At 37.9% G+C, this 14,346-nt stretch overlaps 1 protein-coding gene across 2 annotated transcripts in view; it reads right to left on the bottom strand.

Annotated features, from left to right (window-relative positions):
- Nucleotides 1-2,513: 2,513 nt before the first annotated feature.
- Nucleotides 2,514-14,346, bottom strand: part of LOC149784945 (uncharacterized) — a 40,405-nt gene continuing 28,572 nt past the window's right edge. For both annotated transcript variants that reach the window (XM_089931167.1, XM_089931166.1), the window contains exons 5-9: nucleotides 10,598-10,734; nucleotides 8,785-8,875; nucleotides 8,176-8,332; nucleotides 4,060-4,201; nucleotides 2,514-2,651 (exon numbers count right to left, since the gene is read on the bottom strand). In XM_089931167.1, the coding sequence (XP_089787293.1) occupies nucleotides 2,587-2,651; nucleotides 4,060-4,201; nucleotides 8,176-8,332; nucleotides 8,785-8,875; nucleotides 10,598-10,734 (592 nt within the window). In that variant the 3' untranslated portion in view covers nucleotides 2,514-2,586. The remainder of the gene's footprint in view (nucleotides 2,652-4,059; nucleotides 4,202-8,175; nucleotides 8,333-8,784; nucleotides 8,876-10,597; nucleotides 10,735-14,346) is intronic.

Below are 14,346 nucleotides of genomic sequence, written 5' to 3'. Positions count from 1 at the left end.
CCTTCTTCAAGTTTTCCACAAAAAGCTGAAATTGTTGTGCATTGACACTACCACAATAGTGTACCACATGATTAACACTGTCTCTGGACATGAAGAGTAATATATATATAATCTTATGTTGTATGTATATACCTTGACAGACTACGAGTACGATTGAAACATGTCACTTAACTTACCTGACAAAGCTGAATCCTCAATAAAATGTTGAAAAATTAAGTTGTTGTGTATATCGTTCAACACTATTGATATCATGGGGGTATAATTTGGCCTGAGGGGTATGAATTCGCCTAGGCCATAATATACCCCAGGGGTATAAATTGGCCCAGGCCATAATATACCCGGGTATAATATAGCCTCGGCCGCTTTATCCCCAGGTATACTCCGGACTGGGGGTATACTATTGCCTGTTACACCGGTATGTAAAACCTGCAAGGACCGAACAAAATTTGGTTTCAGGATGAAATTCTTGCAAATCGTCAAACGGCGATACAAAAAGAAGAGATATATTTGTAATAGTAAGCTGTACAGACATTTACCAAACTTGTCTTAACCCTCAATTTCGAAGAATAACGCGAGAATCTATTCGAACAACGATTACATTTACGATTGTCGGACATTGAGTAAACTAGCTCACATCACTGTTGCTACCTCAAATAACGGCCATTTTTTCTTGTGTCAATTTGCTAACTTCATTTGAATCTTAAATTATATGATTTCAGTATAAGATGATAGAAAAATGTCAAGATCCCTTTCGTTACAATTTCATTTTAGACAGTTCTTTTAATAAGGATCGATTGAAAATTTAACGAAAGGCGTTCACAAATCTGAAGGTTCAAATCTAATTTACATATATATTCCAACGATTTTTTTTATAAGCGGTAACATAAAAAAGATGTGAAGATGCTAAAATAGGTTCTCATTTGAGAGAAGAAGCTGCTTGCTTCATTACCTACGTTGCCCCCTTCCTTATTTCGTTTCTTATTTTACCTACTTGCTTCGTTGAATATTTCTTCATTTCCTCATTTACAATTTTAAACACTTGCCCACAGTATAACAAAATGCAGTTATAAACAGCTTAGCAGAGGAGAGTTCAACCATGATGTAACCATATGCTAATACACCGTGTATATGAAAAGGAAATGAAGTATTATAACTTCATTTTGCAGGTAAATAAGGGCCAAATGAAGCGGGAAGAACATGGTACATATTTTGTAATTGCTTCTTAATTCGGGATTCGTACTAGGTTAAATTCCCCTCTGATCCCGATAGTCCGTATGCTCGATTAAAAATCAACAAAACAACAACAACAAAAACCAACAAATAAAAACAACAACATAAATACAATCGCAGTCTTATCTTTCTGATCTCAATCATAAAATGGTGGTTTACAAGTGATTTTGTAATATATAAGCAAACAGTTTTATGGTTCTACTATACTACTGTAATAAATTTGGAGTATGCACATTTGGTTATAGCGCCCTGTTTTAAGGCATTCTTAAGAGTTTGGTGATTACATGTCTGATCATTGGAATTCGGTGCAATGGATATATTCCTTAGCCCGAAATAATTAGCCAATTATTAGGAGCCAACGTCACGGAGTGAAGTGTTAGTGAGTTTCCATGATGCCATGGTTCACATTTAGTACATTCAGGTTAGAGCCGCATGAGTGTCCCTGTCGTACTATAGTCCCTATTAGAATCTCTGTGTACATTGATGGTGTGACTGCAGTGGCAGTATTTACGGTAGGAAACAGGCAAATTACACAAAAGGAATAAATAAGAAAGCACTCGGCAGATACCGTTTATGTCGCCATGGTGGCAAATGTAATGCAGTTTTACAGGCAAAACGTGCCTAGAAACCATGAATTGAGTGGCCTAAGGTGGCGTAGTTAAAATAGTTCCCTATGTTAGGGGATAGTTATATAGTTACTACGGCGTGAACTGCTGGTGTTATGCAAACCTAACGAAGAGAAACCACGCATATGTGCGGTTGACATATTTGGCAAGTTGTGAGATCTGTGGTCTTGCATTGATTAGGGTAAAATGTATGTATAGAACGGACACGTCGGGCTTCCTAATTTACAACTGAAATTGTATGGAAGTCTTTGGAAATCTGGGGTAAACTTGTGACTTCTAGCGGGAATCACGCCAGGATTTGACACCGCTCGGTCAAGCAAATACCCCTGGCTTGTATTCGTTGTATTATCCTAATAACAGATTGTGGTTATTTGGATGAGTCAGTTTCGATGTGAAATCGTGTTGCAAATGCCAATGTTAATATCTGATCGAATATATACTTGTAAGTCTATTTCCATTTTACTCTGAAATCCCACGTGATACCATTTTTATTGTGTGTGTGTGTGTGTGTGTGTGTGTGTGTGAGAGAGAGAGAGAGAGAGGAAGGGGAGGGAAACAGACAGACACAGAGACAGAGACAGGCATACAGATTAGAGAGAGATTATTCAAATCTATTATGAATAAGTTGCCAAACATATCCCTTTTCTGGCCATTTATTGTAGGTATAAATATATACTTGGTTCTGACAACAACATAGCAACCCTCCACAAATTAGGAAATCTAAACATATTCAATATATATTTATCCTTAAGTATCTTGCAATGACTGACAGCATGATGGAATTCGCCATGGCAACTGCAATAGGAAACAAGAAATCTCATAAGACAATACCGTTCGATCGTTTGAACATCAACAAAAGCAATAAACCACAAAACATTAACCAAGGGGAACCGATAATGCAGATACAAGCTACGTTGCTATCGACCCCAAAGCCGAACTAACTGCATAAACTTTATTCATAGGATTATTGAACTATAGTCTGAAAAATTTAAGCGGGACAATTTCCCATTCAAGAATCTTTCAAATGAGACTTTTTTTAAAAGTAGAAATATGGATAGGAAATTGTGTTCATAATGCAGACCAGAAAGGACTATTAATGGCTTTAAAATTAGCAAACACTACAGCTTCATACTACGGAAAGTTTGCTAGTTTAATCGCAGCGCGTCGTCTCTTTTATTAGTTTATTTTTATATCATCATTGTTGTTGGCTGTTATTTTTTTATATTTATGAAATATTTAAGAAAACCTGTTATTGCTACAAGAACAGGCAAGCAGAGAAAAATTTGTATCGTCTGGACATTATATTGAATATATCATAAAAAGAAATGGCCTTGCCCCGAGAGAGAGAGAGAGAGAGAGAGAGATGCCTATGATGGCCAGTTTAGATTAACTTTCATTGATCAAACTATTACTTTAGGTGGTCGTGAAGCTGAAGATTACTATCGTTTGTCATAAATAATTCTGAACAAATTTTGTATACCCATAATCCACAAGGGAGGATTTTAAATTACAACCAATCACTACGGTTTGTTGGCAAAATTTTCAGACTAAATTTGGAATAATTAGTCTAGAGTGTCATAAATTAGTAATCAAGGATGTTTTTGGTGTGTTGGCCGAAGGTGTTTATTGCGACCAAAACTTAACAGAGAAAACTCTTTATCAAACTCGTAAATAGACAAGGAACATTTGTTACCATCTTGCTTCCCTCCTTTAACTATGACTAAATGAATCTGTCTCGTGTATGCCTCTATTGCTTCCTTTGAACTGAGTATTAACTTTGGTTACATTTAGGTTGCAAACATTATCTGACTGAAACAGTCAATGTAGCAAGAACGCTCGCCGGAACAATGACTGTCAAAGTAACAAGAACGCTCGCCGGAACAATGACTGTCAAAGTAACAAGAACGCTCGCCGGAACAATGACTGTCAAAGTAACAAGAACGCTCGCCGGAACAATGACTGTCAAAGTAACAAGAACGCTCGCCGAAACAATGACTGTCAAAGTAACAAGAACGCTCGCCGGAACAATGGCTGTCAAAGTAACCAGAACGCTCGCCGGAAAAATGAATAAAAACATGATCCTGTTCATAGCCCCGCCAAGACTCGGCCGGCCCAGAAGATAATGTAATGTAACGGTTATTGGCCTAGGATACTTTTCTGATGGAAGCGCAATACCAGCAAATGGGAAATGCATCAAGTATACCTATTTTATCGGCCGAGGATGATTCAGATACGTATTCATGCAGATCATGCACAGTCAGGTGAGTGAAGACAATCTCCACTCTGTCGAGGGTCTTAGGCTCGCTAACCACGGCAGAAGATCTTTTTCTTCTTCCGGAACAACTCTGCAAGTAGTGGGAACAACTCTTTCATCCGTCGCAAAAATGAACAAATAAACCGTATGCTTGTGTGTGTGATTTGGATTTTTTTTAGCGTAGCTTTAAGAATTTTTCAGTCATATCACTACGATGTCTGCAGTGTGGTACTTTATTGTGATGTCTAGTGCTGGGGCATCATGCCACGGACATGTAGCATGCAGTGCCGTCTTAACAACATTTTAGGCTCTGGGCAAAGCAATGCACTGGGGCACCCTACCGGACAGTATTCATTAACAATATGGGTAGCATGATTCCCCTAGAAGTATGAGGCCCTAGGCAACTGCCCAGTGTGCCCATGCCTTAAGACGGTACTGGTAGCATGATGTCCCACGCAGTTACATTATCCTGACACCAGGCCGACCAGTCCTAACACTAACCTCTTAATGCTGAGCGCCAAGCGAGGCAGTTGTTTGCGCCATTTTTATAAGTTTTTGGTATGACTCGGCCGGGTCTCGATCCCACGACCTCCCGTATGCTTGTAAAGACTAATTTAATTAAGTCGATAAAAGGTCGCAAAACAAAATAAGTTGAAATATAATATGGGCAAGTCTTTTCTTACATTTTGGTAAACGCAAACTCTACCAGTGGCATTCTAACCAATGGCGTCTGTTCTGAATGATAATCAGTCAACCAGAAACATTATCTTGTTCTATATGGAAGAAAGATGACGGTCCCCTGTCAGCAGGTACTTATTGACGAACATTACGACTAAAAATGAAGTTCTCTAGTGTCTATCTTCTATGGAGCCTAGTGTGCGCGTCTGTTACATTTTGATATGAACAATTACGTCAAACGACGAACCAATGATCGAAGTAAAACACGTTCTGGTTAGATTACCACCCAAAAAGAAAGCATAGGTGTTTGGATGTTGGAGTGAGATCAGAAGAACCAATGAGTATATTACGTTTACAAATTTTACGTCGACTTTTTGGTCTCAAGAGTTTTCGCATAAAACACTATTTAAGAAAAGATGAGCACCTTTATTACTTCCGGGTTTTTGACCCTCTAATATGCAATTTACTCATTTAATTCAAAGTATGAAATAACCCGTGATTATGACCTTAGACGTATAATCGCTTTGTAATTGGTTAAGAGTAATAAAGTGTGAAATAATTCTACAATGATTAAAAGTAAAATCGTCACAAAAAATAGACTGTTCTGCTACTGGCGTGTTGAGCAAATGTAAACAAAGAGTTTCTTCTTTACACTCTTTCATAACACTGACATCACAAAGTGAAATATAAATTGTGCCAAAACTAGGAGAGGACAATTTTGGCGAAATGTGTGCAGACATACATTTCATGTATTGTTTGCAGGCTTCGAACAGCGACTCCTGTGCTTCTGTGTGTATGTACATCATGTGTACATGTACATCATGTGTATATGTACATTATGTGTACGTGTACATCATGTGTATATGTACAGCATGTGTATATTTGTACATTATGTGTTTTTTGTGCGTGGCGTGGAATATTAATTTCTTCTATAAATATCGGGAAATTTTTTATGTGAATTTCGTATCTGGAAAATTTCTCTTTCCGCTTTCTTCTTAGTGTTTAAATTTTGAAGAGAAAAATCAAGCCATTTTTGTTAACCTTACTATGCACATAGCGGTAATTATTCTGTTTCATTAGTGTGAAGACGACATCTCCTTTTAAGACGAAGTAAAATATGAATTACTAAATTTCAAAAGTAAATAAAGGAAAAAAATATACAGTACCTGAAATGCATTTAGGTCCAGGTTAAACAATGGGCCCGTTTATGATATTATCAGCAATCCTACTCAGAAATATGAACGTTTGCATGTGTGTGTGTGTGTGTGTGTGTGTGTGTGTGTGTCTGTGTCTGTGTGTGTGCGAGAGAGAGAGAGAGAGTTGTTAAAAATTCCCCAGCTACAAATTAAATGCATTAGCACGATTAAATGATTAAATTTACCATTGAAAAGAAACGGCTTATCTTGACTTTCACAGTTGTATAACATAGATCTACAAAATTCTTCGAAATTTAACTCCACTTTAACATATGATAGTTGTCGCTAGGCTTAAAACCTACAGAAATATGTTACGTAGAGTGGCACTAAACAATCTTTAATTCATTGAAGATTTGTTTAAATTCGTTATTTTTTCATTTAAGATTAAAATGAAAGCATAAACGATACACGCACTGCCTATTGCATATCACATCTACGTGGCGTAACGATAAGTCAAACAAAACCTGCATATGATGTCAAGCAAGCTTCGCTCACTTATAGATATTACCTATTTCTTCAATAAATTGGTTCTGAGGTTTAAATACGATATTTCACCTGCCCGTTGTATCCACTTAAAAAATGACGTAACTTTGCCTTCCAACTTATTTTCCCATGATGCTTTCGATTGGTATTTCCGATATCGACATTACCCGAGGCCGGCCAAGAATGACTAGTCACTGTCATAGGTTGGTAACTAGCAATACCTTAGTCACATGATTGGTTAGTTAGTGATATCATTCTCACAACGGTGACGTGATTCAATTAACGGCTATTCTAAATCAAGTTTGGAATCTTCGCTCCTAACTGTTACGATGGATTGTTTCAAAGTGTCCTTTTGTTCCAAGATGGCTGTTGATAGTTATCTGCTGCTTGCTTTTGTTTTCATCACCATGCAATGGACGGTCAAACCATGGTCTGAAGCGCTAACGGCGCCATGCAATGTAAAGTCAAACCAAGGTCAGAAGCGCTAACGGCGCCATGCAATTGACAGTCAAACCAAGGTCCAAAGTATTAACGGCGCCATGCAATGGACAGTCAAACCAAGTTCCAAAGCAATAACGGCACCATGCAATGTAAAGTCAAACCATGGTCAGAAGCGCTAACGGCGCCATGCAATGGACTGTCAAACCAAGGTCAGAAGCGCTAACGGTGTCATGTCCGTAGCGCTAACAGATCAATGCAATCGACTAAGTCAACGTAAAACAATGAAAACAAACCATACCAATTCACACCTTTGCGGTAGTGAAAGTTAAATTTATATTAGTCAGGAAAATTGTTGGATACCCAACTAAGCTGTATATTAGTTGACATTTTTGATGTAACGCACACGATGACGTCATAGTACTATTTATTTTACAACACGCCTGAGGGAAGTTATCAAATCGCATTCGCCTATGTCACCCCCCCCCCTCCGCCATTTATTTTCTCAACATCTATCATTTTACAAGAATCTGCTCGTGCACATCCTGCCTTATGTGGGCCCTCCAAAATCTTACCAATCTGGTATCACTTCAATTAACTCCGAGTCTCCGCGTCTTTTTTAGAGAGTCGAAGGTATTCGACTTTCATCAAATATAAATAAGGATGTTTCGAATGCGCGCTGGATGTGAGGCTACCCATTGACCAAAACAGTTCAGTGGGGCGTTTTGAGGACATGACTTTATGTGAATGAAGCCACATTTTGAGAATGACGTCACTAACAGCTAATTAGGAGATATATTTTACTAGGTATCGGTCTTTGATATTCACTTCAGGCAGAACGAAACAATTTTCAGCTACGCCCAGGGCCGAGAATGGAACCTCATCTTTGGCGTCTCACGCTATTAAAATCAAACTCAAAATGTAATGTGCGCAAAGCACCATTCTGTCACGTTTCAGCGGTATCGAAGTTTAGTGGTTGGGTTAGTTCCAAATGTAACTAATTTCTTATCACAGCCTTAATTATCTGATTTCATTTACAATGAGCATAATATGTTTTCCATTTTTATATGTTTGCTGTATTTGCTCAAGCCCTCGTGTAGTTTTATTTAAAAGTTTCAGTGAAACCTTGTATTTCGATCCGTCTTTCTGCCATTTTGTCTGGTTTTCTTTCTATAGTGTTGCCTATTTTGTCTTCTGGACTTTTTCTTTCTTTTCTGAAAATGTCTTATACATTTCATGAAAGACTAAACTGATACATTGTGTTGCTTACAAAATCGCATGACGTGGATCCCTGGGGACAAACGCGCACGATGCATTGGATGGTTACGAAAGGACTATTGTAGAACCGAAAGGTACGAAGATCAGTGGCCACCTCGCCTGTCTTGACTAGAGTAAAGTTTCCCACCAGACTGCTATCCTCTGTACACCTGCACAAACAGAATGCAATGACAAGCAGAGACCGGAAAATTGAAAAATTGACCTATATTTAACTGTACTTGTCAAACTCAAATCTTAAATATTAGTATTTTCTATTCAATGTTTGTAAGCACTTCAAACTGAAGATTCGAAATGCAATAAGCTCAATTCCAGTCTTGAATTTAATCTGGAAAGATCTCGTTCATTTTTGAGATAAATTTGAAAATGTCTTAAAATTTGAGAAATTAATTGACCATTATCAAGAACAAAATTTTATATACTGATTGCACATTTGCAATTTTTTAAAACCCATTTTCTTCCCACAATCTGGCTCTGACTTTGATTACAAAAACTATTTTTCTTCCCCATGTTTTGCTAAGCAGTAAATACAAAAGCAACACAACTACTGCCATTGTTTCTCATGCCTGCATGTAATACAGAATGTTTTCAGCTTTCATCCTACCCATCCACAATGAGGTTTTTTTTCATAGTCGCGTTGTCACTGGTCAGTCCAGGGAAGGCATCACATCTCAATGGCATGAGGTGATATTCCTCTGTGAAAGAATTGAAACAATATATGAGCAAATAAATGTAATTTTGGAACAAATAAAAATAGTGCAAAATGGGCAAAGGAAAAGGTGTTTTAAATTAAGCCATAATTTTCAAAGTGAGAAGAATATCAGAAACAAAATATTCGGATTACAGGAGCTTGAATATTTGCAGTGCTTACGAAAACTCCCATCGTGCATTATCTTATATTTCTCATTTATAGTCAATTAATTTTTTTGGGGACAAAATATTCAAGTTTATTCGTAAGAATTTTGTTTACACTAAACTTTTTCTCTTTAGTACACATTTAATTTATTACAATATTTAAAGTCGTTTTCAAGTAAATTAAAAAAGTTAAGCAGTATTATATCCCAGCTGACCAATTCAACAACTTATTTAAGCAAATGAAAACATAAGACCCCACCTTCAGCAGCACTGGATCTAAAAGCATATAAATAGTATGTATGTATTATTTGTGACTCCGAATCATCTCACCCAGTTACCATAAATGTAACCGAACAGTCCATCATATATGTATTTACTTTCAATCATCACTGAGACCTGATGCTGTATTTACATATATGTTCATGCACCCCACATGGCACATGCACCGCACATGGCACATGCACCCCACATGGCATGAACTAGGAAGAGCTTTCATTCGTACTCAAATTATTCTAAAGAATCCTCCCCATAGCCAATTCAAATAGTAATCTCAAAGTTCGTAGTTGAAATAAATAGGCATTTATAAGGTAACACTAGGACACATGAAGATTTTTCGGAAACTGAAAAGGCTTCAACTGAGAGCATCGTTGGAAAAGGAACAAGCCAAAGGCGGCCGTCAGCGTGAAAATTACATTGCTCTTCCCGCAGAATTAAAAGAAAAGCCTATGACAAGTCAAAAAGCCTTTATAAACGAACAATACAATAAGAGCAATTGTTGCTGAGATGTTATATGAACAGCCACAAACTGCAGACCCCTACAGATAAAACGCTACAAACCGAGAACCCCTATGGATAAACACCTGTGACAGCATGATAGTAATTGTAACTGTACTTTGATTCCTGGATGAAAATCACTGTTTGCTTCCATGGAGAAATAAACGGACAAAATTAAAGGTTTCAAGAAGGAACTATTTCTGTCCACTTTTTAGGACAGTCGCAATTGCAATTTGAGATATCATTGGGTACGAGTCTCCTCGCCAGTTGAGGTCATCATTAGGTACGAGTCTCCTCGCCAGCTGAGGTCATCATTAGGTACGAGTCTCCTCGCCAGTTGAGGTCATCATTAGGTACGAGTCTCCTCGCCAGTTGAGGTCATCATTAGGTACGAGTCTCCTCGCCAGTTGAGGTCATCATTAGGTACGAGTCTCCTCGCCAGTTGAGGTCATCATTAGGTACGAATCTACGCCGGTTGAAATCCATTATATGTCTCTATCCCCCAGGTATCCAAGTTAAGTCAAACATGAAGTCCAAACAACATCAATGGGTATAAAGGTAAAGTATTCAGCAAAAATATGCTTTGCGACAGACATGTCAAACACGAACACAACAACTGATTATTACGCATTACCTTAATTTATTCACTCGTTTCTCCCCCAAATTGTGTTGCCTATTTATAATCTGTTCTAAAACAATTATATTCAATTTCATAAATTCATACTTTTGAAAATTCGTCCCAAAAAGAACGACTGAATTTGTTAAAACGTGTAACGCCAAAGACCGACCTGGTCCTTCAATGACCCAGTAGAGATGGACTCCTACAAAAGCATTCTTGACCACGACACTTTTGCTGCTATTCTGATACGTCCGAGAAAAAACTGCGAAGAACGGAGTGATGCCATGGATCCGGGTCGTCGGGAATCTGGAATTGACAAAAGAACAAGGTTAGTATCACCCTAGCTTCATACACTTAGTAATCCCTCAAGCAACTCATTTCTGCTTGCATCCAATTTCATTTGATGAATTCGGTGAACTCATTGTATTACAGAGAAGTCCGCAAAGTGTCATATTTATTGGCGTCGGCATAAAGTCGATGCAAAGAAACAAACCTGATAAGAAATACTGACGTTGAACTGTTAAGCTTAAGACAAAAGAATTAAAAAATATCAGATTGCTTCATTGTGGCTGAAACCGCTCAAAATAAAAGTGCTGTACCTAAAATCGTAGTACAGATGTAACTAAAATCGTAGTACAAATCTAACAGAGCAATTTATAAATTAATGTTTTGTTGGATTGTTTTCCTTTCGTAAATGAAGGGAAACTTAATAATGTAAGTAGTGAATGGGGACACCCTACGTACAATGGGAATTAGCATTAAAAACACCCTTGGGACACTCTACGTACAATGGAAATTTAACATGGAGAAAAATCGTGGGACACTCTACGTACAAGGGGAATTAACATGGGAATAAAATCGTGGGACACTTTACGTACAAGGGGAATTTAACATGGGAATAAATCGTGGGATACTATACGTACAAGGGGAATTTAACATGGGATTTTTTTTTTTTAAAAAAGTTTTTTTAAATTTAAATTTAAATTTAAATTTTAAAAAGGGGTAGGCAATTCAAAGACTATCTCTTTTCGAGAAATATGGCTGGCCCTGAAAAGGGCCTTTGGGTTTTCTTCTTCTAATTTCTTCTTTTCCTCCACCAACTTCTTATTTTAGCTCCAACACTCTTTCTCTTCTTTTTTTTCTCCTTCTCTTCTTTCTTCTCTTCCTCCTCTTCTTCTTCTTTCTTCCTCTTCTCATTTTCCTCTTCTTTTTCAATTTTTTCGTTCCATGTTCTTATTCTTATCTTTTCCTCTTCATCCTCCTTCTCCTCCTTGATCTCTTTCATGACACCACTAATCTTGTCCTTTGCTTTCCTTAAATTGTTAATTTCCATCTTCACACGATGGGGACTATAGGAATAATGGTCTTCAACCAGTCTTATTAGCATCTGTTCCATTATTCCTAAGTTGTCTAAAACGTCTTGCAAGGTTTGTAATTTGTCCATTTGGTTTGACGCCATCTTCTTCTTTGTATTCTTTGCAGAATGGTTTGAACAACTAATACTGTGGGTTCTTATACGAAAAGCGCGAACGTGAAGGAAAACATCCCCCTAAAACATAGAATGGATCTTACCTAGATGATGACCAACATCGCGCGTACGTGAAGGAAAACATCCCCCTACTTTCTCATTTTATATAATATAACCCTAACTATACTCTCCACATTTGCTAAGAAACCCATAATCTACTATTCACGCAAACATACCTGAGCTCTTACAAACACACAAACACATACACTTCCACTATTAATAAAGAGTTAGTGTTTATATTCACACTACTCTACCTACACATTGGCAAATTGATGGTTATTTCTTTTCTTGAGTATTGGGTAGCCCTGAAAAGGGCTGTTTTTTTTAAACTTCAGAGACCCCTGGTTAATGGTGGCACCTTCCGGGTCTGGCACCACAGACACAACGTCTACTCCAATCATTAGTCCAATTCACATGACTTGTTTGAAGAGCAGACGGTGGGTGAGTGGCTTCACTATCCCACTCCTCCGTTTGCGGAATAGTGAACACTTCTTCTTCCCTCTGTCTTCTTTGTCTTTGTCTTTGTTGTGATTGTGGTTCAGCTCTCTTTCTTTCATTCTCTTCTTTCATTTTTCTCTCCTTCTCCTCCTGTTCTATTCTCACTTCTTCCACAAGGGCCTCCGCAGTCAGCTCGTTCAGTAGGTATCTGGCATACTCCAGATGCATCTGAAGTTCCATCAATTTAGTCAGTCTTCTGCTCATTTTTACTGTTGATCAATCAACATGGGTAGCTGGACTGCCGAACGAGTTTCAATTTATACTGAAAGCGCGGACGTGATGGAAAACATCCCCTAATAACATAAAATTGATCTTACCTAGATCATGAACAAAAAATAAAACAACAACGCGCGGACCTAAAAGAAACACTCACTCACTTTTTTATGCTACCCATCAATATTTTAAAATTTTTATAAATCACTTCAATGGACTATCCACATACGCAAAGCAATCCAATCTAACCCAAAATATATACCTCTAACAGCCAAAAAAAAAAAACTAACATCATTTTAATCTACTATCCACACCAACCTATTTTATCACTTACAAGCACAAACACACAAACTCATACCCTCACATTCTTTAAGAAAGAGTTAGTGTTTATTTTCACACTACTCTACCTACACACATTGGCAAATTAATAGTTATTTCTTTTCTAGAGTATTGGGTAGCCCTGAAAAGGGCTGTTTTTTGTTTTGCTATGGCATTCTTTTTTAGTTTCTAAGAATGCGATGTCCTCTGAGGATAGACTTTCTGGCGATAGGTCTGCTTCTTCGGAAAGAGAAGAAGAATTCTTTGGTGTCGATACGACAATCGACAAAGCCTCTGTCAGCTTCAGGTTGCTGCTGCTGTTGCTGTTGTTGCTGCTGCTGTTGCTGCTGTTGCTGCTGTCTCTGAAGTCTGTACTTCTCTGTCCATTCTTCTTTCTCCTTGTTCATTTCTTCTCTGAAGAGCTCTTCTATCAGGTCTTCAGTGATTTTTAACATTCTCACATTCTCTATTTCTTCTGGCTTCGGTATCAGACTGTGTCTGACCCTATGCAAATTCACGTAGGCTTCGTTGAGCTTAGCTAGTTTGGAGCACATCTTCTTAGGAGGATGAGTCGACAATGGATGGCTAGACTGGGAACAACCCGGTTCTTAAAGTGAAAGCGCGGACGTGAAGGAAAACATCCCCACACGGTTTTCGAGCCGCAACGTTCATGAGAGGGATAGTAAGAAATGAAAGAGCATCAATCCAACATTCTTATAGCTAAACAAACCACAAAGTCATTTTTTTCAAAACACAACATTTTTTATTCAAAAATCACTTAACACTAAACAACAACAACTCTAACATTTTTAACATTAATCCAACACTATAACATCTAACAATTTTTTTTTCAAATCACAAACATTTTTTTCTTCAAATACTATCTACTTTAAACAAGGCTGACAACGTTGTGAATGAAATTGTGATTTCCACTGTTGGAAATCATTAGGCCATTGATGGACACTACGTTTCCTAGCTTGAGACAAAAGATAAGCATAATGGTCACAGAACCATCGATCTACTTTCACATCGTTTCTAGCAGAAGAACGAGGATCGAAATGAGTCACTAAATGTTCTAAGGAATAACCCAGGCTGCGATGATGCAGAAAATACACACAATATTGTCCACACACCAAGGAATCTGTGCCTTGTAATTTCACGTTATTGAATCGGGTGGTTTGAGCATTTCTTCTCATAAAGTCAATGATATCGTCTTCCAAAGGGGGCAATCCGTACGAATCGAAATATTCCACACATCCTTCTTGAGGAAAGTAGACGGCTACCCAGTGGGTTCCTGGGAGATGACTTTCGTCCGTGTTGATCACGTAAGCTTGATGGTCTTTAGGTTTGCGATGAGGGAG

The sequence above is a fragment of the Sinohyriopsis cumingii genome, chromosome 13 (assembly GCF_028554795.1).
Source record: "Sinohyriopsis cumingii isolate HCF-2022 chromosome 13, ASM2855479v2, whole genome shotgun sequence".
NCBI classification, from domain to species: Eukaryota; Metazoa; Mollusca; class Bivalvia; order Unionida; family Unionidae; genus Sinohyriopsis; species Sinohyriopsis cumingii.
This window is presented reverse-complemented; position numbering and strand designations above follow the sequence as displayed.